Source organism: Cucurbita maxima, unplaced genomic scaffold (assembly GCF_002738345.1).
Source record: "Cucurbita maxima cultivar Rimu unplaced genomic scaffold, Cmax_1.0 Cma_Scf00038, whole genome shotgun sequence".
Classification (NCBI taxonomy): Eukaryota; Viridiplantae; Streptophyta; class Magnoliopsida; order Cucurbitales; family Cucurbitaceae; genus Cucurbita; species Cucurbita maxima.
Window position 1 is genome coordinate 1614044 of NW_019272054.1, and position 26343 is coordinate 1640386.

General features: G+C 34.7%; 4 protein-coding genes across 7 annotated transcripts in view; 2 read left to right on the plus strand and 2 right to left on the minus strand.

The window, feature by feature from the left end:
* Positions 1-4040: 4040 nt before the first annotated feature.
* Positions 4041-11975, plus strand: LOC111468982 (SPX domain-containing membrane protein At4g22990). Of its 4 annotated transcripts, none has more exons than XM_023114165.1 (12): positions 4041-4254; positions 4306-4461; positions 5577-5687; positions 6293-6413; positions 7037-7348; positions 7558-7665; positions 7797-8251; positions 8960-9258; positions 9920-10098; positions 10657-10847; positions 10970-11103; positions 11525-11975. In XM_023114165.1, the coding sequence occupies exons 3-12, from the start codon at positions 5635-5637 to the stop codon at positions 11761-11763; spliced, it is 2091 nt and encodes a 696-aa protein (XP_022969933.1). In that variant the 5' UTR covers positions 4041-4254; positions 4306-4461; positions 5577-5634; the 3' UTR covers positions 11764-11975. The 4 variants fall into 4 exon arrangements, with proteins under 4 accessions (XP_022969933.1, XP_022969931.1, XP_022969930.1 ...); XM_023114163.1 differs by having other exon boundaries at positions 4324-4461; positions 5493-5687; XM_023114162.1 differs by having other exon boundaries at positions 4324-4461.
* A 1411-nt stretch (positions 11976-13386) lies between these two features.
* On the plus strand, positions 13387-17320 carry LOC111468930 (protein HOTHEAD). Its single transcript, XM_023114092.1, has 7 exons — positions 13387-13525; positions 13637-13840; positions 14006-14345; positions 14427-14728; positions 15245-15633; positions 15787-16352; positions 17124-17320. Exons 2-7 carry the CDS (start codon positions 13759-13761, stop codon positions 17182-17184), a joined length of 1740 nt encoding a protein of 579 aa, XP_022969860.1. The 5' UTR covers positions 13387-13525; positions 13637-13758; the 3' UTR covers positions 17185-17320.
* Positions 17321-19168: 1848 nt separating this feature from the next.
* The window catches only part of LOC111468931 (bifunctional dTDP-4-dehydrorhamnose 3,5-epimerase/dTDP-4-dehydrorhamnose reductase-like), a 7940-nt gene continuing 765 nt past the window's right edge, over positions 19169-26343 (minus strand). The window contains exons 2-3 of the mRNA XM_023114093.1: positions 20435-20929; positions 19169-19974 (exon numbers count right to left, since the gene is read on the minus strand). Of these exons, the coding sequence (XP_022969861.1) occupies positions 19522-19974; positions 20435-20884 (903 nt within the window). The 5' untranslated portion in view covers positions 20885-20929 and the 3' untranslated portion in view covers positions 19169-19521. The remainder of the gene's footprint in view (positions 19975-20434; positions 20930-26343) is intronic.
* LOC111468932 (homeobox protein knotted-1-like 7) overlaps positions 23000-26343 on the minus strand; it is a 4147-nt gene continuing 803 nt past the window's right edge. Inside the window, exons 2-5 of the mRNA XM_023114095.1 lie at positions 26151-26271; positions 23830-24023; positions 23625-23756; positions 23000-23336 (exon numbers count right to left, since the gene is read on the minus strand). Coding sequence (XP_022969863.1) covers positions 23196-23336; positions 23625-23756; positions 23830-24023; positions 26151-26271 — 588 coding nt within the window. The 3' untranslated portion in view covers positions 23000-23195. The remainder of the gene's footprint in view (positions 23337-23624; positions 23757-23829; positions 24024-26150; positions 26272-26343) is intronic.

Consider the following 26343-nt stretch of genomic DNA (forward strand, 5'->3'; position numbering starts at 1 on the left):
AAATTTAAAAAAAAAAAAAAAAAAAAAAAAAAAAAAAAAAAATCTGTTAGGTTTGAGCCGTTAAAAGAAAAAGGAGAGGTTTGAGGAATTTTGAAGATTGTGTCGGAGAGGGAGAGACAGAGAATAAAACACAAGTATATGGGAAAAGTAAGAGAGTGGGGGATGTGTGTTTGATTTTGTTCCCTTTTTTTGTCAATCAAATTCTCACCCATCACCCTAATTTTGTTTAACAACCATTTATTCCCTCCAGCTTACAAAGATGAGATTGTTATAAATAGCACTTATTGATATTTTATTTTTTAAAATTTTATTTATTATTTTAATGTAGGACTGCGGAACATATTTTAGTTGACTTTCACTCTTAATATCACTTTTCTCATCTTTTTTACTTTTAAGAAATTTTTGTGTACATTGCATTCGAGCCATTCAATCAAGTTTTGATCTCATTTGATCGTGAAGTGACTCTTTACTCTTATATTTTTTTTTATCGTAGATAATTTAATTTTAGCCTTTATCTCTTAGTTGATCTGTATTTTGTATAATAAGGTGTTAATTTCTTTGATTCAAGGGTTCTTAATTCAACAAAAGTTTAGATCGTTGGATGAGGATTAGGATAGTCTTATCATTTGTACTTCGATTTTTACATTTAATACGTCTCTAACATATTTTTATAAAATATTTTTTTTAAGAGAATTGATCATATAAATTTTAGTTTTTATTCATTATAGATAAAATTTGGGTTGGGCCCTTAATGTCCAGAAAGCTCTTTTGGGCCTAACAGATGAACCAACACAAAGTAATACACGTTTTATTTAATTTCTATTTTGATTTTTATATTTATATTTGAAATTACTTTTGATTTTACAAACAAAATCCATGTTGTTCATTAATGTAAACATTCTGTTTTGCAAGCAACATAAAATTTTAAAAATAACATTAATACTATTTAACTTTTATTAAAAAAAGTTTATAAAATTTTTATTGTCAATATATGTACGGAAACTATCTATCTATGTTTTATAAATCATTCCCAAACTTTTTAATTTTATTTTCTAAAAGTCTAAAAATGGTATTTTTCAAAAATTTATGAGTATTTTTTAAATGTGGTCGTTCTGTTCCTTGTTCCTGTGCTAAGGGAAAAATTTATATTTAAAATTTTTAAAATATTACTTTTGAAAATTCAAGAGCATGTTTTAGTAAATAGTACTTTTAATTTTTTTTAAGAGTATTTATTTATTTTTTGTTTGGATAAGTAAACGTTAGCCTTCAAATATTAAAATATATATATATATATATACACTAATTAGACAACAATTTTGTTTTCTTAAAAACATATTCAAAACACAAAAAAAAAATATATATATATATATATTTTGTGGAAATTGATGTAACAAAATTGTTTATTTATGATTTATTGTTGAGATATTGAAGTACGGGTATTTATTACAATAAGAAAGAAAGGTAGAAAATGTTCCTCTTATTATCAAATAATTGATTAACATAGGTGGTGGGGGCAGCTTTGAATCTTTGGCATCCACATGTAGAAATTGGCCCACATTCTACCATTATTTATTTTTTGCCTCATCATTATGTGCGAATCTCGATAAAAAAGATTCACCCAACTTATATGGGTTCTTAACTAAGAAGGAAATGATCGATAAGAGGTCATTCTAAATGAAAAAGAGTGGTACACTAGTCATGCATGTAACAACACGTCTACTAAGAAGAGATTTTCACACACTTAGAAGAAATGTTTTATCTTCCTTTTCAACCAATGTGGAATCTTACAAATCACATTATCTCGAGTCACTTCATCACCTTATTTCGTTTATTGATCTAAAGTGATATTTGCATATTTTTAACAATTAACTTATTTATTTACTAAGTGTATGAGACCGATCGATAAGAAGCAACTCAAATGGAGTAGGCTATTAACAAAAAAGAGTTGTACACTAATTATAAATTTCGAGTCACTTTATAATCTCATCTCTTAAATAAATTAATTAATCGTTGAAACACGTGAAAACCTTTATTTTAATAAATTTGAGGGAAGACTTTTTAATTTTTAATTTTTAATTTTTTTTAATTGGTGGTTGAATTTGTAATCACCCAACTAATTATTATTTTGAAAAAATGATTGGTTTTTATTTTGCAAATCTTAATATTAAATAAATAAATAAATAAAGGTCATACGGCTCTCCCACGTGGCCTGTACCCATACGCCATGTCGGAACTTGGAATAAAGATGCACTGTTGTTCGTTTCAGACAGGTGGGATAGTGGGTCCCACCATAACAGACCGACAACATTTCCATGGCTTCCACCTGTCATCATACAACATTGAATGAGCCTAGATGCCGTGTCTCCCCTACGGTAAATTTTCTTTTACTTCCTTGTTGGGTAATATATATTTATATATATAACTATATAATATATGCTGACTTCCAATTATTTCTTTGTAGGGCCAATGTTATAACTTTACATTGAAAAAATGGGGGAAAATCCAAACTTTAGGAAAATATTATCCAATCATATTTTTTTATTAATAGCGAGGTGGGATATGATACACTCATTTTTTTTAACTCGTTATCATTAAAAAAAGTCATTGAAAATATTATTTATTTATTTTTAATTAGTTGTATTTTATTGAATATCTCGATCGATCTCCAATATGTTACTTGATTTGTCTTTTTTTTTTTAATATTTAATGATCTCAATTCTAATTGACCACATATAAATGAGAGTGATCCCCATACTTAAATATTTATGATTAACTTAGAAACAATTTTATATTCTGTAATATCCTAATAAAATATATAAAGAAAATGCTAATAAAAAATAAAATTAAAACGGAATAATTGAAAGTAAGATAATTTTTTTTTAGAATAGTATTTAAAAGAAATACATAAATAAATAAAAAACTATATTATTTTTAAGAGAAAAAAGAAAGGGTTTCTACTTGCAATGCACATGGAAAGGCAATGAAAGGATTGTAAAGGGAATGGATGGAAATGATTAGACAATGGAAAGCATATTATAAAATACAAATTGGGAAAGTGCTAATTTCCTCAATATTATAAAATAATAGAAAGCCAGTGATAGGGACTTATTGCAAGTTGAGGAATTGCAATTATTATTATTATTATTATTGCCAACCAAGTTACCTATTTTTCATAATTTCAAAAATATATTTTGCTGCTAAAATTATATGATTCTATAATTTTAATTAATTTATTGTAAACTCGAACGTCACGTTTATTAAACCATAAATTTATAAGATAAAAAAATCATTATACTGTGAAATTCTTAATGCAAAAATCATAACAAAAATATGATTAATGAAAAGTAAGATAAAAGGAATGAATGCTCATGTGAGTGAAAATTAATTTCAATTCTAGAATAAAAGTTAAAATTAAATGGGTCGGGTTACCAATTTTTTTAGACTAAACTATAAATTTTTTTACTCGGACACCAATCTCAATATTTCAAATCTTCCTTTCAAAACTTTATTTCGAAATCTCTGTCCCTGTTTTCTAAAATTTTTTTCTTGAATTGGGGCTAGAGTCTCGAGCATACGTTGCTTGGCTGTAGGCGACACAAGAATGAATTGACTTAACTCACTTGTTGCTGAGAACTGAGTATCGCACCATTGCAAGTCCACTGCTATAAAAAGTGCGATTGTGACATTTTATATATATATATATATATATATATATAAATAAAAGATTTAACACTTATTTATTAATTACATTTCAAATAGTTAAAACTTGAAGTTATAATGTTAAATAAAAAATAAAATAAATACGGATAATTGTATTGTTTTTAAATTAACAATAAATTCATTTTGGTCCACTCCAAAATTTATTATTCAATTTAGGTAATTTATTTAAATTCAACCCAATTCAAACAATTTCATAATCCAACGATATTAACGGAAGGTTAGGAGGCTAAATGTTTGAATCTCCTTGATGATGGATGAAAATGGATCTCAGTATTTACATATCCATAAGTAAAGTAGATTTCTGGCGTCTGATTGTTTGTTACGGAAACCCATAAATCCAACCCGACGCCAACACCGTGACAACATAACGTACATCCCCATCCCAGTGGCTTTCTTTTTCCAAAAATTTCTCCTCTCGATTCGTCATTTTTCAAATTTCTATATCGCCGGTAGAAAAGTGTGGCAAAACAAAATCAAGTTGCTGGAGAAGGATTCTGGTGTGCGATTTTCGGGCTGTTTTGATCCATTTTTCAGGTACGCGCTTTGTTCTTCGCTGTTATTTACTCGTTTTGCATGCTAATGGAGATCATTTCTCTTTTTCAGGAAATGATTCTGCCTTCCGTCTTTTACTTGATTTCGTTCTGTTTCCGTTTGTAGAAGTTCCTTAATGGTTGTCTAAGCTTTCGTTTGCAGCTGTTTCTGAATCCGAGTTTCGATTTTTTTTTCCCCTCTATCTCTCAGGTAAGACGCTTCTCTCGTTTTCTCTCTTATGTTAACTTGATTTGTAAGATTTTATCGTCGGAGCTTGTGGAATGTTTGATTGTTGTGGTTTTTACCTTTTTTTTTTCCTTCGTTTCGTCTGTTTTAGTACTTTGTTATTGTTGCGTATGAATAAGCATGCTCTTAGTGTTTTAGCAACGAAACAGCGGATATTTTTGGAGATTAGTTAAACCTCAAATTCATGAGTCATTCGTTCAGCTATGGAGTTGGATATTTAAGCATTGATTCAGCTTTAGCTTCTTATACCATCTTAACTTCGCTCAAGTTTTCTTTCATTGATGCCTGGCGTGTGGGGTCGTTTATCAATATGTCGATCTAATCTTGAAATTATGAGATACTGCGGTCTAATGAACTACAAATTTCTAAATCCTTTATTTTAAAACAAAGGCGTCTTTCTCAATAGTGTATTGAAGTATAAACTAAATAGGTGTGTCAAAAAGAAGATAAAATAAACAGTGCGGAATCTGTCTCATCGTAGTTTTTATGAGAGAAAATGTTTCGGCCCTTTTTTTGGGTATAATCTTAGTCGATTGGATTGCTCTTTTGCACTATCAAGTGAAATGAACTGGAACTCCCATGAATATGAACTAGTCTAGTAAGTAATAGCATTCACTCCCATATATTTCAACTTCCTCCCCTAATACTTGATACCAAATTTTTGTATTTCTGTAATTATTAGATGGAGAGTATTTGATGTATTGTTAGAACTAGTATGGCTCATGGATCTGTACATCTTCTATTTCGATAATTATGCGATGGATTAATGACTAGTTAAGCTCATGTATCTACAAAAGATGTCCATTGTTTTTCAAATGGTATATAAATTTCTGTGAGTGAATAAACTATATTAATATGTATGCTCTATATATTCATTATTTTCACACAAAGATGCCAGATGATCTGCCAGTTTGCTAAGGGGTAAAAGATGCCAGCCTAATTTATTGTTGGGACAATGGAATCTCACCTAACTATTTGGGTCACTTTATGTTTAGGAAGTGCTGAGAAGAGTTCAAGAAACTGATCCTAGTAAATGGGCATTTGACTGTGGTGTTATCAATAACTTGTTCTCCTTGCAGATTGTATCCCTGTGTATTCTTGGCCTGGTTTTAAGTACCAAAATTTACAAAGCAAGAGATGGTTGCCTTTGGAAAGAAGTTAAAGGAAAGACAGCTTGAAGAATGGCAAGGGTAAGTGTGATGCACCAATATCTGTTTTGCATTATTTCAGTTATCTTTTTTGGTGGAGTGTGCTAGCAACCAGTCTTTTAATCGATGGGAAAAAATAGAAATTAAACAATGTCTCTTGAATAGAAATTAAACAATGTTTCATGTCTACATATTGATACTCTTTAACTTCCATTGTGGATTTCTATTATTTTAACAAGATGACAATCATTTATGCAGAATCTCAATAAATAATGTTCTTGAGTTTAGTCATAGTCTTTACTCTGTTGACCACTTATAAGAATGAGGCCAATGGTCCTTGGTTAGACTTGCATTTTACTCGAACAATAGTCTTTAATTCATCATCAGGATTATCCCTTCATAAATGTGGAGTAAGAAGTTGAGTTAAGAATTCAGCTTAAGTAGATTGATTAAAACGGAATATGAATTTTCTATTGTCCTTGCATTTTAGAAGGAAAGGAAAGAGACGGTAAATATTACTTTCTAAATGTGATTTGGAATTTTATGCTTATGATACTTCCACATTTTTTATCTTTTGAAGTATATATTTGCTCGTTAATTATGCTATTGCTGCTTTTCCTTTGTTTCACAATTTTGTTTTTGTCCAGATATTACATCAACTATAAGCTTATGAAGAAGAAGGTAAAACAATATGCACAACAAATGGAAGTTGGAACACAAGATCGTCGACACGTTCTCAAGGATTTTTCAAGAATGCTGGACAACCAGGTGAATATTGCTCATCCCTTTTCTTGAGAAGAATTAGTTAAGGCTTTGATAAGTGATGGTGTATGCTAATAATGAATCTCTTTGTCATGCTTTTGTCCCCTAAAAATTTGTTGTTAATCTATTGTCTTGCTGGTATATTATTTAAATCTTGAATCTCTAATTTAACTGATCAGCATTAGGAATTTCTAAATTTTATTTGATATTGTTCTTTATGCTGTAAGCATAAAAGAACTGAATATGTATCGTGTCATCAATTTCAACACTCACACACACCTGTGTATAGACCTTTTGAATATGACAGGAAGCAAAGTGCAACAAATTGTGTGGTAATTGCATAGTAGTCTCAGGAGTGCTCCCCCTTTCTTTTTGCAATTGTGTGTTTGTATAGTATGCTGTATGTACTCAACAATGCACAACCCCTTTCCTTCTAATTTACGTGGTGGAATACTTCTATGACTACAAATCATAAATATAGGTTTTAGCATTATTTTCTGAGCTGAAAAGTACTTATACTGTTTCTGTGCTGCTTTGGAACTGAATGTTTTCTATATTATGAGATCGTGTAAATCTAAGTTATGTTCCCATCTGCTAACAACTTTGAAATTCATTTTCTGACAAATCAGATTGAGAAGATTGTACTTTTTCTGTTGGAGCAACAAGGCCTTCTTGCAAGCCGTATAGCCAAACTTGATGAACGGCTTGATGCTCTCCAAGAAGAACCTGAAATATCCCAAATCACTGAACTGCGGGAAGCTTACAGAGCAGCAGGCCAAGATCTTTTAAGGCTTCTATATTTTGTTGAGATAAATGCAATTGGTCTGCGTAAAATTTTGAAAAAGTTTGACAAGCGGTTCGGTTATAGATTTACTGACTACTATGTCAAAACACGTGCCAACCATCCTTACTCCCAGCTGCAGCAAGTTTTCAAACATGTGGTAATATGTCATTGTCTGATGCTGATTTTTGTATTCTTCTTGTCTCATTATTGTTCAAGGAACTTCAGATATAATGTGTTGAAATTTTCAATATTGTTCTACATTCCAAGTTGTATGTCTGACTTTTGGTACAGGGGTACTGATTAAAGGCTGAAAAACTCGTAAGCTTAATTTTCATGAATTTTCACTGGCTAGAAATGAACTTGTAGGGAATAGGAGCTGTTGTTGGAGCCATATCACGTAACTTGCATGAACTTCAGGACCGCCAAGGAAGAAGCTATCTATCAATATATGATCAGCCTGTGATCCCTCTCCAGGTTGGTAGGAGTTGGCTCATTTTGTTGCTACTTGCTTTAGTTGTCAATGCTTCCCTTAGACTTCCTAACAAATCTAACAGTAGTCTAAAGGTTACTTCAGCTATGTTATTTATTCCAATCCCCACATGCAGGACCCCGTAGTCGATTCAATTAAAGCTGCTGTGGACAGGTTAAGTAACTCAACAAACTTCCTAAACTTCTTGGCACAACATGCCCTCATTATGCGAGAAGAATTGCCGGCTCCCATTGAGGAACAAGTTGATGATAGCAATTACCACTTCATGTCTCTTATCTTGAACCTAGCAAATACCTTCCTATACATGGTCAATACATATATTGTGGTCCCAACAGCCGATGACTACTCCATGAGCCTTGGAGCTGCGGCAACTGTATGTGGTATTGTCATTGGAGCCATGGCAGTTGCACAAGTGTTCTCATCAGTTTACTTCAGTGCATGGTCAAATAGATCTTACTTCAAACCTCTAATATTTAGCAGTGTTGCTCTCTTTCTCGGAAACACATTATATGCTCTTGCTTATGATCTTCAATCACTCTGGGTTCTTTTAATTGGACGTCTTTGCTGTGGGTAGGTAATCTCTTGTATTTTTAATTTTTTTGTTGTTTATTTTTTTCTTTACTGAGTATTTAATTAAAATACAGTCTCTTATGGTGTCCACTTTTTTCTCTCTCGTCATAGATTAATGTTCAATGTGTTCTAGAATTCCATATAAATTGTCTTCGGGGATGTCCTTTTCCTTAGCATTCAGAACCTCATATGGCCATGGACTCCATGCATCTGCACCTCCATAAAGTTCTACCTGCTCGTCACTAACCATACCCAATAAGGAAATGATTGCACGGAATTGCGCTAAATTGTTTGTTATTTCATATATGGTTCATTCCATTTGGATATACATCCACAGCGTTTTATGGCATCTGACTACCAATAATCTAAGGATGCTAATGTCTCTAAGTTGATGTACTGTTTCTGATATTAGTGTTTAGTGTAGGGAATAAATAATAATACTTGGCTTGTTTTTGTTATGTTAACCATTTTAGTCGTGACCTGTTCTATTGGTTGTACAAATGTGTCGAGTTCTGAAATGAAAAACAGTCTTTTCAGAATGGTCTAAACTATTTTGTTATATTGTGTGGCACAAATATTCTGAGACTCTCAAACTTAGAACGGTTTTGAACTATCCCTGTTGCCTTTAGTGGGGACAACCAAGCTTTGAGTTGGGAAATGTTAATACGTACTTATGACGTTTGACAGAACTGTACTTTTTTAATGCAGATTGGGGTCGGCTCGGGCTGTTAATAGGCGTTATATCAGTGACTGTGTACCACTAAAAATTCGAATGCAAGCATCAGCGGGATTTGTTAGTGCCAGTGCTCTAGGAATGGCTTGTGGTCCAGCTTTGGCCGGGTTACTTCAAACGAAGTTTAAGATTTACAAGCTCACTTTTAACCAAAACACTTTGCCTGGATGGGTTATGGCTGTGGCTTGGCTAATATATCTAATATGGTTGTGTATCTCATTTCGTGAACCTCCACGGGAAAATGAAGAGAATGCCCCACAGGAATCAAATCAAGGTAATTTTATATGATAATTGTTCAATGTTGTAAATGTTTACATGAATGCATCACATTTTAATTTATCATTCTATTATTCAGGTAGGCACTTCCATACGGTTAGGTCAATTGCATGTTTGTTATTATGTCCAATTTCCTTGATGTGTTTTTATCAAAGTAAAAATAAACTTTATCTGGTCCAATTGAAACTTTTCACTGCTTGAGTACTCCTGGTATTAAGTTAGAGACGTCACTAGGACATCTAACTGCATATTTCTTTTGGAGAATAGTAATTTATTTTAGCTTCTTTTACAAACTTAGTCACTGAATTTAAAAGTTCGTGGTTAATAGGTCTTTGAACTTCAAAAAGTTAATAGGTTCCTAATTTTCAGTTTTGTTTTATTCGGTCTCTGAATTTTAAAAGTGACTAATACATCATCGAACTTTCAAATTTTCATTTTTTCTAATAGGACCTTGACATATTTAACATATTTAACATTTTCTAAATAAATATTTCTATTTTTATAAAAGAATGAATAGATTTATTAAGATCTATTAAACTCTTAAACTTTGATACAAACTTAAAAGGTTTGACTATACTTGTAATGTAACATTTATTAGAATCAACTATTCCACATATCATCAAAACATGCTAAATTTATATATCATTATCAATGAACAGTTCAAAATGACACTCTTGAGAATGGTCTTCACCAACCATTACTTATTACTTCGCTTGAGAAGCCATCAGATGAAGATGATGACCCAGAAGTTGATGACAGTGAAGAAGCTCCTGAGGAATCTCGCCTACCAGTGACTTCTTTTGGCGCAGCGTATAGACTACTCACTCCTTCTGTTAAGGTATCTGCTATAGTGTAGAAAGTACTTGGGCTTTCACATCATACATTTTCATTAGATTGACTGATTGATATATCTGGTGCCTTTATGGTGAAGTTTAGCATTAGAAGATTTTAATCAAGTACTGAAAATTGGGTGACTGAAGTGCCGGTCTGTCTTTCCCATACCAACAATGGATTTCAATGAGTTTTGGTTTTGTGGCTTAACTTTTGGTGACACTATAAGTTTTGTATATATGAAATTTAGAAGTTACATTTTGTTTGAGAGAATTTTAAAATGCTCTCTAACAGATTGTCACATACCATTCATAATAGGCATGGTTAAAGCCGAAATCAAAACCGTTTATAGTTCCCATGGGATTTGTACAACTGAACAATGTGGTTCACATCCCAAGTACATATAACAATCTAGCTACTGTTGTGAAACGGCACTTAATACTTCCTTTTTTTCTTTTTTTAAGATAACCTATCTATCTTGCTAGCTACTGTTGTTTTGAAATGACTTTTTTTTTTCTTGAGTTTGCATGTCATAATATTTTAACTGAAGATTTGATGTCAACAGGTTCAGCTATTGATATATTTTATGCTGAAATATGCAATGGAAGTTCTGCTTTCGGAGTCTAGTGTTGTTACCACATACTACTTTCGCTGGTCCACGAGCTCTGTGGCAATTTTTCTGGCATGCCTTGGCCTAACAGTTCTCCCAGTGAATATTTTTGTCGGTAGTTACATTAGCAATATGTTCGAAGATAGGTAATACTTCGAAAGGATTATGAGGAACATGTTTTGTTGATTTAAAATTTTCCTTCCCTGAAGAACTATGTCATCTCTCTCTTGGAACTTCTCTCACCTATTTCATTTTATCTTCCTTGCAGGCAAATACTATTGGTATCTGAAATTCTTGTCTTGATAGGTATCCTCTTGAGCTTCAATGTAATAATTCCATACTCTGTGGTTCAATATGTGGGCTCTGGACTTATCATGTTTGTGTCGGCTGAAGTGCTTGAAGGTGAGGAATCTACTAAAAGTTGTTCTCGAGTTTTTATAGAACTTTTAATTAATTCTAAACATTTTTCTACTTCTAATGCTATTTGAATGTGCTATAAAAGTTGCTGAGTGATAAAGCATTTTAGAAAACACTTAACATGTATTCTTTTCCCTCTCCAAGAAAGCTAGTAAGGAAAATCATTATACAAGAAACTTAAAAGGTTCTTAAACTCACCCTTCCAATCTAAAATTTAAATTAAAAAATATATATATATCTGGGAATTATGTTCGCTGGGTGAAAATAGTTTACTGGAATCTCTTACTTAACAACTACCAAAAAAATAGAACATACGAGGAATTGGCGTCCAATAAGAGAAAAAATGGATATAACGTCTTTTATTAACTGAGAATGACAATTTTTCTTTTGATCATGTCCGACACAGGTGTGAACCTCGCACTTCTCTCCCGAGTCATGTCATCTCGGCTCTCTCGTGGTACCTACAATGGTGGATTGCTATCAACAGAAGCCGGGACTATTGCACGAGTGATTGCAGATGGAACTATAACCCTTGCTGGTTACTTGGGCCGAAATATGCTCTTGAATGTTACACTCATTCCCTCCCTCGTCATTTGTATAGTCTCCATTGTTTCCACCTGCTACACTTACAACTCTCTATACTGATAGTGATATGGTTTCTTCTATCCGTCAAAATCCATAATTCTTTTCCTTGTCCATCCCTCCATTTTTTGCACTTGCTAGTCCCATGTCTTGCAGGAAATTATCTCACTCCTTTAGATCATCTATTGGATTTTTAAGTTTATTGTTCTCACATTTTGTCCCCAACATATAGTTCACATATATGGGAATAGAGAAGCTTCGACCTCTTAGAAGTAGAGATGATATTTATGTGCATGCCTATGTTAGCCAGATTTGTGAGATTTCGTTTAAAGTTTATTGTTCTTGCTCCTAGCAAATGCCTTAACTGCCTGCTTATATTGGAAAAACACCCTGAGAGATTATGGACCACTCATTACGCTTTAGAGTTACCTAATAGAAAGCTTAGTTGAATCTGTGGTTGAAAAAGAGGGAGTGGATCTCCATTCCTTTCCTGTTAGCTGGATGGATGCTGCCATTAATGTAGGGAATCCAAACTATAATCTCATGCTAACTTTTGGGTCTTGACAAGCAGGGAACCGTCTCTGAGTGAACGAGGAGTTAGAGAAAACGTGATTAATTGTAAATTTTCATGGAATGTATTAGAAGTGTCATTTCATAAAGAATGGTAATTATTCTTGAGCTAACATTTCAGCTGATTTATTAATGTATGGTACATTTGGAGACGAGAATTGGCAGGTGGAGTTCAACAGATTTTTACTACCATTTATTGTTTCTTGGAACTAGAAATTAATGCGAAGGGAATGGAAGACTAGTTCTGCCTAGCTGAACAGAAGGGGAAATGTTGTGACGAATGAAGGTGAGCTACTTTCTAATCAGGTTGTTGATTTCAATTAAAGCCTCCTCTTACCGTACTTCACAATTGTTTGTTTTCTTAATCTTTGTTGGTGGGGATCAAATCGTGACTTTTAGGAGGTTCATTTAATGAACTATACGTTGAAATTGTCTTACCATTATTACTCGTATCATCCCGTCTAAGTTCACTGCTACCAAATATTATCTTTTTTTTTTGTACTATTTGTAACCGTTCAAATCCAACGTGCTAGTAGATATTGTCAATATGTCTGTTATAGAGAGGTTTTCACACCCTGTTCTCTTTCCCAATCAATATGGAATCTCACAATTACATTCTTAACGAAGTCTTACACAACTAATTAAGGAAAGGAATGTGGGTATATAAGTGAAACTTAATCTCCATTCGTATGAGACATTTTAGAAAAAATAAAAAACAATGTTTCGAGAGCTTATGCACGTGGACAATATTATACTATTGTAGATGAATATCTCTGGTAGCATGATGCATTTTGGAAAATCAAAAGTAAAGTCGTAAAAGGTTACGCTCAAATAAGATAATATTATATCATCGTGAAAATCACTTGTCCTAAACACTTACTATGCAGTTTCAAAATTCGTTATTTTTCGTACTTTATTAACTATACCATGCAGTTTCATATGCCATTAATAGATCCTATTTTTTCATTAACATAAACTTTATCCTAATTAGCAATGCGTTGGTGGGACAAATTTATTACATTTTATATCACTTTTTTTATTAAAAAAAAAAAAAAAACCAGTGATGATGAGGTTAATTGGATCGTAAAATCATATTCATCCAATTCATTGCGTTGACATGCAGATGAATCCAAATCACTCACCCCAATATCTACTAGCAATTACCACAAACACTTCTCTCTCTCTGGCTTTCAGTTTCAGAGAAGATCCGCCATAGCCAAAAGCTTCTTCTTCCTTCCACAAGCTCAAGCTGCAGGTAATGAAGGACTTTCACATTAAATTACACAGCGAACCAGTCGGACTATTTAGGAATTTCACATTCTCTACATTTTCTTGAAATCTCTCTACGATTTCTCCGGCGATACAGAGAGGCGTCCAAGGAACTCTTTGCACTCTCTTCAGTTCCTCGCCGTCGCAATCGCCCTCCGCAGCTTCTATATAAACCAACAAATTTGGTCTTCCTTTAAAATTAGAAATCAGAGAGAAGAAATGGGTTTTGCATGGCGGAATTTCTTCTCTGCTGCTCTTACCGGAATTCTCCTCTGCCATGGCTGTTCTTCAGCTCAAAAAGGTCCCAAATTTGAAATTCAACAGCTTTTAACTTCTAATTATTTTAATTACTTCGTTCAGTTTGATCTTTGAGTTTAATTCTATATATTATTACTTCAAATTTTAGCTAAATTATGAAAATAAAGAGCCATAAATTCTCTGTTTAAAAGTTCCTCTGTTTTTGCAGTTCCCAAATTCGATTTCATGCGAAATGCAGCAGAGGCTCCGGCGGTGTCACACTACGACTACATAATCGTAGGAGGCGGGACGGCGGGATGTCCGTTGGCGGCGACGCTGTCGGAAAATTACAAGGTATTGATGTTAGAACGAGGTGGTTCTCCGTTTGGAAACTCCAATATCACCAACTTATCGGCCTTCGGCGCCGCACTTGCCGACCTGTCGGAATCTTCGCCGTCGCAACGTTTCGTGTCGGAGGACGGCGTGATCAACGCTCGCGCACGTGTCCTCGGCGGCGGAAGCTGCCTCAATGCCGGATTTTACTCACGTGCGTCACTTGATTACGTCAGGTTCTCGTCGCACTACAAAAGTAACGCAATAATTTTAAAAAAAGTATTTGAAATGAAATTGTGATTGTAATTGTTTGATAGGGAGGCGGGATGGGACGCGAAGTTGGTGAACGAGTCGTACGAGTGGGTGGAGAGGGTGGTGGCGTTCGAACCGCGGATGGGGAAGTGGCAGTCGGCGGTTAGGGGCGGTTTGGTTGATGTGGGTGTGGTGCCTGATAATGGGTTCACCTATGATCACTTGTATGGTACCAAAGTGGGTGGTACCATTTTCGATCGTCACGGACATAGACACACGGCTGCTGATCTTTTGACCTATGCCAACCCTCCTAATCTAACTCTCTTCCTCTACGCCACTGCACATACCATCCTTTTCCAAACTAAAGGTAACTCAAATTACCCGATTTTCCTCGGGTTACCATGCTTTTTATGTCTAATTGTTTGCTAGTTTTGCTCGAGTTGTCATATTTTTTTAGACTCTGCTTAATTGTTAATGGGTTTTGCTCGAGTTACCATATTTTTTTATGCCCAATTGTTTAGGGGTTTTGCTTGAGTTGCTATACTTTTTATGTTGCGGGTTTTGCTCAGGTTGCCATATTTTTTTAGACTATGCTTAATTGTTCATGGGTTTTGCTCGAGTTGCCATATTTTTTAGATTTTGCCCAATTGTTCACGGATTTTACTTGGGTTACGATATTTTTTAGACTCTATCCAATTATTGGTAGGTTGCTATATTTTTTGGGTAGAGTCTCTGCCAAATTGTTCCCGGGTTTAGGTTGGATTGCCATATTTTTTAAACTCAATTTAATTATTTATTTAAAAGTTTTTTTTTGTAATATAATTATTAATTTAAAATAAATTTAAATGCTGGTTTCCGTTTTTTTTTTTTTTTTTTTTAATAGGACGCAAAAGGCCAAGGGCCCACGGAGTGGTCTTCGAAGACTCGAAGGGAATCAAACACAGAGCGTACCTAAGGAATGGGCCTGAGAGCGAAGTAATCATATCAGCGGGCTGTCTTGGAAGCCCACAACTTCTGATGCTAAGTGGACTGGGCCCGGCCCAACATCTAAAGGCCCATAACATTACTGTGCTTTTGGATCAGCCCATGGTCGGGCAGAGGGTGTCCGATAACCCAATGAACGCCGTTTTCGTTCCATCCCCCGTTTCGGTGGAGGTGTCGTTGATTGAGGTCGTCGGAATTACCCATAACGGAACGTACATCGAAGCCGCCAGCGGCGAGAGCTTCGCCGGCGGCCCTTCTTCCAGAGACTTCGGCATGTTCTCTCCTAAGGTATGGATTTTACAATTTTACAATTATATATATTTTTAATTTTGTAGACTTTATAAACTAAAATTTTTCATAAAATTTATGAATTTTGTGTTTTAATTGAATATTAAAGTTTAAAAATTGATTAGTAATTTAAGGAAATAAAGTTGTGGGCAGATCGGTCAGCTATCGACAGTGCCACCGAAGCAAAGAACACCAGAAGCCATAGCCGAAGCCTGGGAGCTTATGAACAAACTGGACGAAGCCGCATTCAGAGGCGGCTTCATCCTTGAAAAGATAATGGGCCCACTCTCCTCGGGTCATTTGGAGCTCCGAACCCGAGACCCGAACGACAACCCGTCCGTCACATTCAACTACTTCAAAGATCCGACTGACCTACACCGCTGCGTCGCCGGCATAAACATAATCCGGCGAATCATCGAATCAAAATCCTTCGCCAGGTTCCGATACCAAAACGTGTCGATGGCGACGCTTCTGAACATGACGGCGAGTGCTCCGATCAACCTGCTGCCGAAGCACGACAACTTGTCGAGGTCGACGGAGCAGTACTGCAGAGACACGGTGATGACGATCTGGCATTACCACGGCGGCTGCCAGACGGGGTCGGTGGTGGATTCCGATTACAAGGTTTTGGGAGTGGATTCTTTACGGGTTGTTGATGGCTCCACTTTTCATGATTCCCCTGGAACTAACCCTCAGGCTACTGTCATGATGCTCGGCAGGTATGTTTTTCTTTCATTCCTTTTCCACCTAAATTACCAATTTGTCCCTATAATTTTTGGGTTCCGTTTTTATTTGGAAAATCATCGAACCATTCACGTAAAAAAAAAAACTAAAATTACTTCTATATTATATTTGAAAAGAAATAAAAAATTAGTGTTCATATGACTAGATAATACGAATCAACTACCATATTTTTTATTATTATTTTATTTAGATTTGTTTGAATTTTTGAAGTCTACTTTTAAAAATATTAAAAATATTTTCACATTCGTAACTAATTTTAGAGATGCTTTTTGACAAATAAAATATTTGAATTTTATGAAGTTCGTTATTAATGTAATATATACCGTGAATAAGTAAACCGAACCAACTCAAAAATAAGGAGTTGGATTGAGTCCGGATTGTGAATTTTATTTAAATTGGTCCAAAAGATTTTTTCAACCCAACTCTGTAATGAGACACTAATACAACGTTTTCGATTTTTATTAAAGAATATTAAATTTTAATAACCAAAATATATTTTTATAAATTAAGTTTTTTTAGATCTTAACAATTTTTTTTTTCCTTTTTTCGTTTTTTATTTTTTATTTTAAAAATTTATACACTTTGTTTCCTTTCCATTTTTCAATTAAAAAAAAAAAGTATTTAATTGGTTTTTTTAATTGAAAGTCTTGAAAGTATAATTATAGGGAGCAAATCGTAATTAAGGATCAAATTAGTGATTTAAACCTTATTAATTGTATTTTTTTTTCTTTTTGGGAATTTTGCAGGTACATGGGAGTCAGAATATTGAGGGAAAGGTTTGAGAGAAGCACTGAAAAAATAACATGAGAGCGAAGAGAAAAATATTATACAATTACCATAATGCCCTTATCTAATATATTTTTCTTCGTGCCCTTAGTTTTATATATCTAATTTGTACTCATTTTAAAGCATTATTCAATAAATTATTTATGTCTATTTATTTTTCCTTTTTATATGAAATATAATTTAGCTGTAATATTTATGATATAGTTTTTCGTTAATTTTAGTATTTTTCTTATTTTCGTCCACTTAAACTCGTGTTTTATTATTATTATTATTATTTATTCAAACCATTTAGTACAACAAATGTAGGGTCGATAAAATCTCCACTTTTGATTAGTAATAAATATCCTATTTCAATAATGTGTCACGAACCATTTGAAGCGTTGGCACCCATAGTGGAAGTAGGAGAAAAACGGGAGAGAAGAAAAGGAAAGAGATCGAGTTTTATTGAGATAAAGAAAAGCATCTATCTTCCCTCCAATAATAAGTCACTTTTTTATGACCATTGCTCGTTTTGGCCGCTTGATTTTTACGAACGAGCGGGATGAAAATGATGATGGGTCAATATCAGTAGGAGAAGAATAATGTTCGTAAGAGATTAGGGCTTTTCGGGCGGGAACAAAGGGGAATAATGAAAGAAAAGGATATCCAATGGCATATGCTTAGGATCCAATATTCTTGGTTTCCATAAATTTGAGTTCCCTATAAAGGTGTCTAAGTCGTGGCGCTGCATAAACGTATAAGCTCTCCAATTCCCTTCATCGTTTGGATTGTTGATTAAGCCAACTAGCAGAAGGGCTTCTCTCCTCTTGGCAGGCAAATGGGGTTGTTACCCTTTCATGTCCTGCCAAAGGAGAGTTGCCCTTCATCTGGTTTTGCTTTACCTTTTAATGAATGCTAAATGGGTTCATCCTCCGGCTTTGTTTTTGGATCCATCGATTCATCGACCTTTAGATCTAAGGATCCTACCTTATGCGACTCGTTGATGGGCACTCTTTTAGAGTCATCTTGTCTACAAATTTTGAAGGTTTCATTACTAGAGTGAGCAAACAATCACTCTCTATCTCTTTCTGGTTCTTTCAATCTCGTCGAGAGTTGTTAGAACAAAACACAAACGACTTAATTTATACTGAGAAATCGATCACTTACTATCGTTGTTACTCTTCGGTCTTTGGTTGAGGCCTTTTTATCTTTATAGCTCCATAATGTTTCAATTTATGCTCCAGCCTATTATTTAGATATACCAAGAAAGATGTATAGTCTAACGAGCTACTCCGAAATATTTACTTGTGGATCAGACAAGTTATTCTTTTCTGGTTCATGGTTTCTCTCGTAATCATAACATTGAGTATGCTCTTTTTCCTTCTTGAAAACTCTACAATACTATTTTTTTTTTCTTTTCTGAATTGATTAAAAAAAAGCATAAGAATTAAGAATCTAAGATCTAAACAAAAATCAAACTTAAAACACAGGTAAAAATGTATCAAAACTCGTGTAGCATTTTAAATTATAAAATGAAACTATACACAAACTTCCGGACTAAAATAAATATTTTTTTTTCAAAAATAAAAAAGAATGAATTAAAAAATTTACCATTGAAGAGTCGTAGATTGGCGCATATATCAATGGAATCCCCGTTGTTCAACGTCTCCCATAGAACAGTGAAACCAAATCCGTGGTGGGGAAGGGTGGTCAAGAATCAGAATTTGAGACCAGAATCCCAAGTGGAATCATGAAGTTCATGAACTTACTTATCAGAAGATGATCATGCTAAATCAATCAATCAATCATAAGCCCTTCAAGCCTGAAGTTCTTGGCGAAAACCCATTAGGGTTTGGCTGTTTGTTCATCAAGAAATCCAATGTTTCATTCATGGATAGCTTAATCATCATCATTTCCATTTCCAGAAGAACCAGAAAACTACAGAAATCACAGAATAGATAACAATAAGGAAATATTTCATTTTCATAAGAGAGAGGGAGACAGAGTTTATGAGGCTTGAGAGCAGTTGGGAATCATTGATAACTACATTAAAGAACAATTTCAACTTGTAATATAGAAATCCTTACTCATAAAACACACAAGTTCTCAGTAATATATTATACCCAAATCAGTAAAGTTACAGATACCAAAATGCTACATCTTGTTCTACATAGGATTTCAAGCTACTTTTATTCAAATGATGAACAAAATAATAGATATGGTATTCAAATATGGATAATAATCAAGCTTCTATGTTGTATGGGAAATCAAGGGGAAAGCTTTGATATTCGAGAACTCGTCGTCAAAGATTCGAATCAATGGAAGTGGCCAAGGAGAAACACAAAGAAGAGGACATATGGATCAGGAATACCAATGATCTTAAGCTGCAGAGGTTTTCTGATTTGGCTTGAAGACGTTCTTGATTAGGGATTCCTTGATGGATAGGAGTTCAGGGAATTCATTCTTCAACTTGGTTGCGTCAAGCTCGTTGTTGCTCCGTGGAGCGACGATCACTTTGGCTTGCTCCTCCAGAGTGAAGTTCTTCCATGTGAAATTGGGGTCAATGAATTGCTTGTACATTTCCAAGATCTCATTGTGGCTCACCACTCCCGGGTTGGTGAAGTTCCATATTCCAGTGAGGTTTCTTTTCGCCATTTCGATTGAGATCGGGAGGAGTTCGTCCAAGATCGTCATCGAGTTTGGGATGTCAACAACCTTCTCATATCTGGTTATCTTCGTAATGAAGTTGCGAGGATTAGATAAGTCAGAGGATATGGGCATCCGAACGCGCAAGGTGCACACATTCTCATAGTTCTTCAGCAGATCCTCCACCTTTTTAACCCCCAAAATGTGAAAGTGACATAAAAATAGGATCAGCCCATCAGGTTCAAAGAACACATTTGATGCATTTTCATCAAAACAGCGATCAATGATCAGAATGTTCAAGACAACTAAGTATAATGGTTTCTAATCAATGTAATAGCAATCCAGATCTAAAGAACATTCACAAACTCCGCCAAGCAAAAATCCAATCTCTAAATGACCTATTTGACTTGGAAAACAAATCCCTAATATCAATCACAATTATGGCGGATTTCAGTTGTGATTTCTCTAAATAAAACAATTCACTCTGGTCTTATAGATCTGAAATCAGAATCAGAATGCATCTAAATACATACAACGCCAAGTTCCAACACAACCATTATGTTCTCCAGAATCAAAATCACGCAATAATCAGAAGAGGAAAACAACAACAACAACAACAATCAAGCAGTGAAAATCAGGGACTCACCATAGCTTTAGTCTTAGAATAAAACGATCCAATGAAGTTAGGGATTTCATCCTCCTTGAATCCAATCCCGGAATTGAGAGGATGCGCCGAATCGTACTCGAAAATGCATCCAGTAGCGTAATTAATCAAGATTAACCCTCTCTCACGGCACACATCGGCCAAACTCAAGGTTCCAACCACATTGGTTCTAATGGTCTCGACCTTATGCGATTCGCACCAGTCGACATTCGGGCGACCAGTGACGCCAGCGGCGTTGAAGACATGAGTGGGCTTAACGGCGGCGATGTCGGCCTCAAGGGAGACACGGTTCTCGAGGCGGCCAGAGCCATAAGCGAAATGGATTCCCTGTTGTTCACAGATCTTCCCAAGCAAACCGCCAATCCAGCCGGTACGGCCGTAAATCAAGAACTTGAGCGACGGAGCTGAGACACTGTCAGCAAGAACACCCATGGCTGATAGCAGAAGGAACTGGACTGATTAAGGATTGAAGAAGAAAGAAGAAGAGGTTCAATTCTTGTCTTCCATCTGAATCCGGAGGATTTATATATACACACAAAAATAATTTATTTGCGAATTAAATAATAATAATAATAATATTTCGCTTTCATTAATGTGGAGTTGAATTTTAGGGATTATTCATAAATATTCCAAATCCAAAATTAACTATCAATAATTTAATAGTAATTAACATAATCAGATATATCAAATAAAATCGTTAATTTAAAAACTATTGATCATAAATGTTTCCAAAATTCAATAATATTTTTAAAAATTAAAAAAATGTATAACTTATAGATTTAAATTTAATATTTTACTATTATTTTGTTGTGTTTCTGTCCATGTCGACTCCAGCCTGTTCCAACTTTTTTTTAATTGTATTTTATTAAATAAGTTTATTTTAATGCACCATGCGTTTTGCAATTTCAGATATAATTAAAGTCGAATCGAATTTTATTATTAAACTAAATGTATTAAAAATATATATTAAAAAGAAACGTGGCAAGTTGGTGGATTGGCTTCAGCTTGAGAGTTGCCTGGATTGGTGACATAGATCCACGATGCATAACGTGGCACTGATGACGTTTCACTTTGTATGACCTGTTCACCAATGATTGGTTATATTCTCATCTCTCCTTGAAGACTAAGAAAAATCGAAAAAAATTGTTTAATCGTCTGAAATCGATGTTGGTTCGGTCAGTTCGGTTCGATGGGTTTTGTTGGTTTTGGGTTTCTAAAAAATAAACCGAATTTAGTCAAGTTGATCCAATACAGCTGGCACAGTAAACTTGACAGCACTAGTTCTCTGATGTCCCACATTGGTTGGGAAGGAGAACAAACCACAATTTATAAGAGTGTGGAAACCTTCTACATCTGCTGTAAGGATGTTGGGCTCCAAAGAGGGTGAATTTAGGGGCAGTCCCACATCGATTTGAGAAAGTAAAGAGTGCTAGCCAGCGAGGACACTGGGCCCCGAAGGGGGTGGATTGTAATGTCCCACATTGGTTGGGAGGAGAACAAACCATCATTTATAAGGGTGTGGAAACCTTTCCTTAGCATACGCGTTTCAAAGCCTTGAGGGGAAGCTATTTGCTAGCGGTGGATATGCCCAACAAACCATCATTTATAAGGGTGTGGAAACCTTTCCTTAGCATACGCGTTTCAAAGCCTTGAGGGGAAGCTATTTGCTAGCGGTGGATATGGGTTGTTACAAGTTTGATCTGGAGTGTTGCATCGTTTCGTATATGTCTTGATTGATTTCGTCTCACTCATCCCATGCGAACTTTAGCAAATCTATTTGCAATGCACTATCAAATCAAATCAAATCGACCAAACCATTAGTTTTAGTTAATCGATTTCTTATGGAAATGCTCGTAAAAATAATGTGACGGGCTCATGTATTCCATAAAAAATCATTTTCGTTATCAAAATTCCTATAATTGAATCATCACCCCGTTTCTAAATCAAAGAAAGAACATTATTATTAATTTTTTTTTCATAATTTATTTTCACTCCCTAAATCAAAGAAAAAAATTTGAAAAAAAAATTAAAGATGATTGATATATGTAATAAGTATTATATTTTAAAATATATTTTAACCCATTTTTATCTAATTTAGAAGTTTGGTGTTTAGTGGAAATATTTGAATAAAATGGGCTGGTTTGAGGCCCATGACAACATGGAAGCCCATTATTGGCCCGAAAAGCTTCTCCCAAAATATTAATATAACTTCTTTTTCTTTTTTTTAAAAAAATGGTTCAATTATTAGTTATTGTAATTTATTATTTTTAATCCTAAATTAATTCTTAAGATATATTGTAGCTGTAACAATAAGCGACAAAAAAAAATATAATTAATAACTTAAATCATGAATACTTATATAACAAGAATATGCTAAAAAATTGAATAAAAAAATATTAAATTTTCTAACTCATTTAACATTTAATATTTAATTGGTTTAAATTATAAATTTAATTAATTTCATTGTAATTTTAAAAAATAGTAAATAAATAATATTTTCAGGATAAATCTAATTTCCAAACCATTAATTAAATTATTTATCTCCACAATATGTACTTATTTTTCCTTTTGCATTGAATTTGATGTGTTAAAAAGGAACAATTTACAACCTTAAACAAAAGACATGTTAATCCAATCTCTGTCACAATGTTCTTAATCCTATGTTTCTGTCACTCTTTTTGTCGTAACTTTTTCCCAAAGCTATAAAATATTTCATATAATTTGATGAAATTTGTTGTTTTTATTAACTCTTGCGCTTGGACTTCAAGAATGTCACTGACTGAGAGTTGCTGTGCCAGTTTCTCTTCCTTTGGTTGATGAACCAATTGTTTATTTGTTTCAGCTGTAAACCTGTCTCCTCCACCAGCTTCGACTTGTCGTCTTCCTGAAAATCGGGAAGACGAGTGACGTTGTAAAGATTAACTTAGAATTCTTCGTTTCGAAACAAAAATAGAATTGTTTTTGTTAAACGAACACGACTCTCCACAATGGTATGATATTGTCCACTTTAAGCCTAAGCTCTCATAGCTTAGCTTTGGGCTTCCCAAAAAGTCTCATACCAATGGAGTTAGTATTCCTCACTTATAAACCCATGATCATTCCCTAAATTAGCCGATGTGGGACTTTCATCATCCAACCGTTTTCTTCGTTTATTTGTTTGTTTAGTACTTACAGTTGGGTAAGGCCACTTAGAATGTTGCTGCCACCAGTTCTTCAAAACTGTAGTTGTATCCCCAGGTAGCTTCCCTGCCCTTCTTTTTCTCAATATTTCCTCTCTCACATCTTCAATTCTTGACTTGAAACCCTACAAAACATGTTCCTCCATTAGTTCTTTGTTTTTGCCTCTTAATCTCCAATGTAATGGGAAAAAAAGGAACCTGTTTCAGCTCAATCTTTAGTTCTTGTCGAACCCTCTCCATTAATGACCTTTCGGATTCGGTCGGAAGCAGCGGTCCGAACCCCATCATGTCGTGTGCATCAGTGCTAGATTGATCGAGTGCGAAGTCCATTGGAACGTCGTCGTCGTCATTGTCGGACATTGTTAAACCGGTGCCTTCATCAAGGTTTACTCCTGAAGGAACATGTTAAAAGCTTTACAGAAAAAGAAAACCCAGCTGAATTTTCTTTCAAGTATGGTAGGTTACATAAACGGTAACCGTCTAAGTGCACTATTAGCAGATATTATCCGCTTTAAGCTCGTTACGTATCGCCGTCAGCCTTATAGTTTTAAAACGCGTTTACTAGAGAGAGATTTCTACACCCTTATAAAGAATGGTTTGTTCTCCTCTCCGACCGATGTAGGATCTCACAATCCATTCCCATAGGAAGCCAGCGTTCTCGCTAGCACACCGCTCGGTGTCTGGCTCTAATTCCATTTGTAACGTCTCAAGCCCACCGTTAGCAGAAATTGTCTGCTTTGACCCGTTATGCATCACCGTCAATCTCACGACTCTAAAACGCGTCTACTAAAGAAAGACTTACACACTTTTAAATAATGTTTAGTTTTCTTTCATAGAAATTGAATCTCCCGAAATAACCGTTGAATGATAGTAATAACTTGTTTGACTTGTTTACCAACTGTTGGGCTTTTTATCTAACCGATCCAAATTTAGCGACCAAAAAAGCTGCCTAAAGTGTAGCCATTTAGTTAAATACTGTCAGGATGAGCCTCCAATGCCCTTTAGGCGGCATAGGGTCCTTTATATAAAAGCTTGTGTAGGCACTTAAGACCCTACACCACAGCCCTTAGGTCCTCAGCAGCACCCATTGGGAGACACAGTAATGAATAGTTTCTGTGTTCTACAAAGCAAAATAACTGATCATGAGCAACATGGCGGTATATAAATTGAGAACCTAGGGACCATTATAGGTGGACAGGTCTAAAACTGGCAAACCTATCAATAAACAACACATTACTTTATGATAACATGTGTAATTCCTTTAATCCCCCCAATCAACTGCTTGGATGACAACACTTACATTAAGCAAATTGTTTGGTTAATCATGTAACTAAAAAGTTCACTCACCAATGAAGACTTTTTAAGCAATAAAACTTATCTTGTTGGGTATATAGGTATCCTCAAAAAGGATCCGTTGGTGATTAAGGTAATCATACAGGATGAGTGTAGCTCTAATGGTCTATATATGTTGAGAAATCCTAAGATGATCGGAGAGTGGAACAAAACATTGTTTATAAGAGTGTAAACTTTTTTTCCAGTAGATGCGTTTTAAAAACTTTGAGGGAAAACCCAAAAGAGAAAGCACAAAGAAAACAATATGCGGTGGGTTTGAGCTATTACAAATAATATCAAAGCTAGACACCGAGCAGTGTGCCAGGGAGAGGTGGATTGTGAGATCCCACATCGGTTGGAGAGGGAAACGAATTATTCCTTATAAGGGTGTAGAAACCTCTCGCTAGACATATTTTAAAACCATGAAGGAGACAACTATATGTAATGAGACAAAGCAGACAATATCTGATAGCATTAGGCTTGAATGAATTGTTACAAATGGTATCAGAGTCAAACAACTAAGGGGTGTGAGAGCTTGGACTCTGGCCTCTAAGGGGTGGGTTGTGAGATCGCACATTGGTTGGAGTGTGGAACGAAACATTCTTCACAAAAATGTGGAAACCTCTACCTAGACTCGTTTTAAAAATCTTGAAAGAAAGTCTAAAAATAAAAACTTAAAGAACGAGGTGACGTTGGACTCTTCATATGTACATGCACACACATAGAGTAGGGAGAGGAAAAGGAGTAGCTAACTAGGTTCATGCACCATCTTTACAAAGCAAAAAGATAAACAAGTATAATAATAGGAAGAATATTAATATTGTATAGAGTGGAACAAATATTGCCAAGGCAAGCAACCTTATCGGTTGGTGTCCTCACCAAACCCAACTACAATCTTGGCATGTCCAAGTAGAACCCTTTTGCACCCACTTCCATGCCTGCTCTCACAGTGTTCCTCATCCTTCAAACCCCAAAACCAAACCCCTATGCCCTTCCCTTGCAAATTACTCCTCTTTACTTCCTTCCCCCATCTCCCTAAATGCTTCCAAATTCAAACGGGTTCTAAGTTCTAACTTCAATACTATAACACAAAGAATCCATGTCTAAGTTTAAATCATGGGTTTCGCTTCGTTTCTCTTTATTGGATTTCAAGTGGGTTTTTAAAAGAACAGACATGAGCTATATACCTGTTAGAGCTTGTAGAGTACTTTCAATTTCACGGCAGGCCATAACAGCCTCCACTGCGTGAAATCTCACATGCTGTTGAAGCTGATCTTTGAAAGAGCACAAAACGATCATATACTGAGCCTGAACAAAAAAAAAAAAAAAAAAAAAAAAAAAAAAAAAAAAAAAAAAAAAAAAAAAAAAAAAAAAAAAAAA

Bases quoted from the DNA above. Each gene is read 5' to 3' on its own strand.
- LOC111468982 (XM_023114165.1), top strand. From the start codon at position 5,635: ATGGTTGCCTTTGGAAAGAAGTTAAAGGAAAGACAGCTTGAAGAATGG. The intron at 8,252-8,959 runs GTAGGTAATCTC...TTTTTAATGCAG, and splicing joins ATTGGACGTCTTTGCTGTGG to ATTGGGGTCGGCTCGGGCTG. The intron at 9,259-9,919 runs GTAATTTTATAT...ATCAATGAACAG, and splicing joins CCCACAGGAATCAAATCAAG to TTCAAAATGACACTCTTGAG.
- LOC111468930 (XM_023114092.1), top strand. From the start codon at position 13,759: ATGGGTTTTGCATGGCGGAATTTCTTCTCTGCTGCTCTTACCGGAATT. The intron at 15,634-15,786 runs GTATGGATTTTA...AGTTGTGGGCAG, and splicing joins TCGGCATGTTCTCTCCTAAG to ATCGGTCAGCTATCGACAGT. The intron at 16,353-17,123 runs GTATGTTTTTCT...GGAATTTTGCAG, and splicing joins ACTGTCATGATGCTCGGCAG to GTACATGGGAGTCAGAATAT.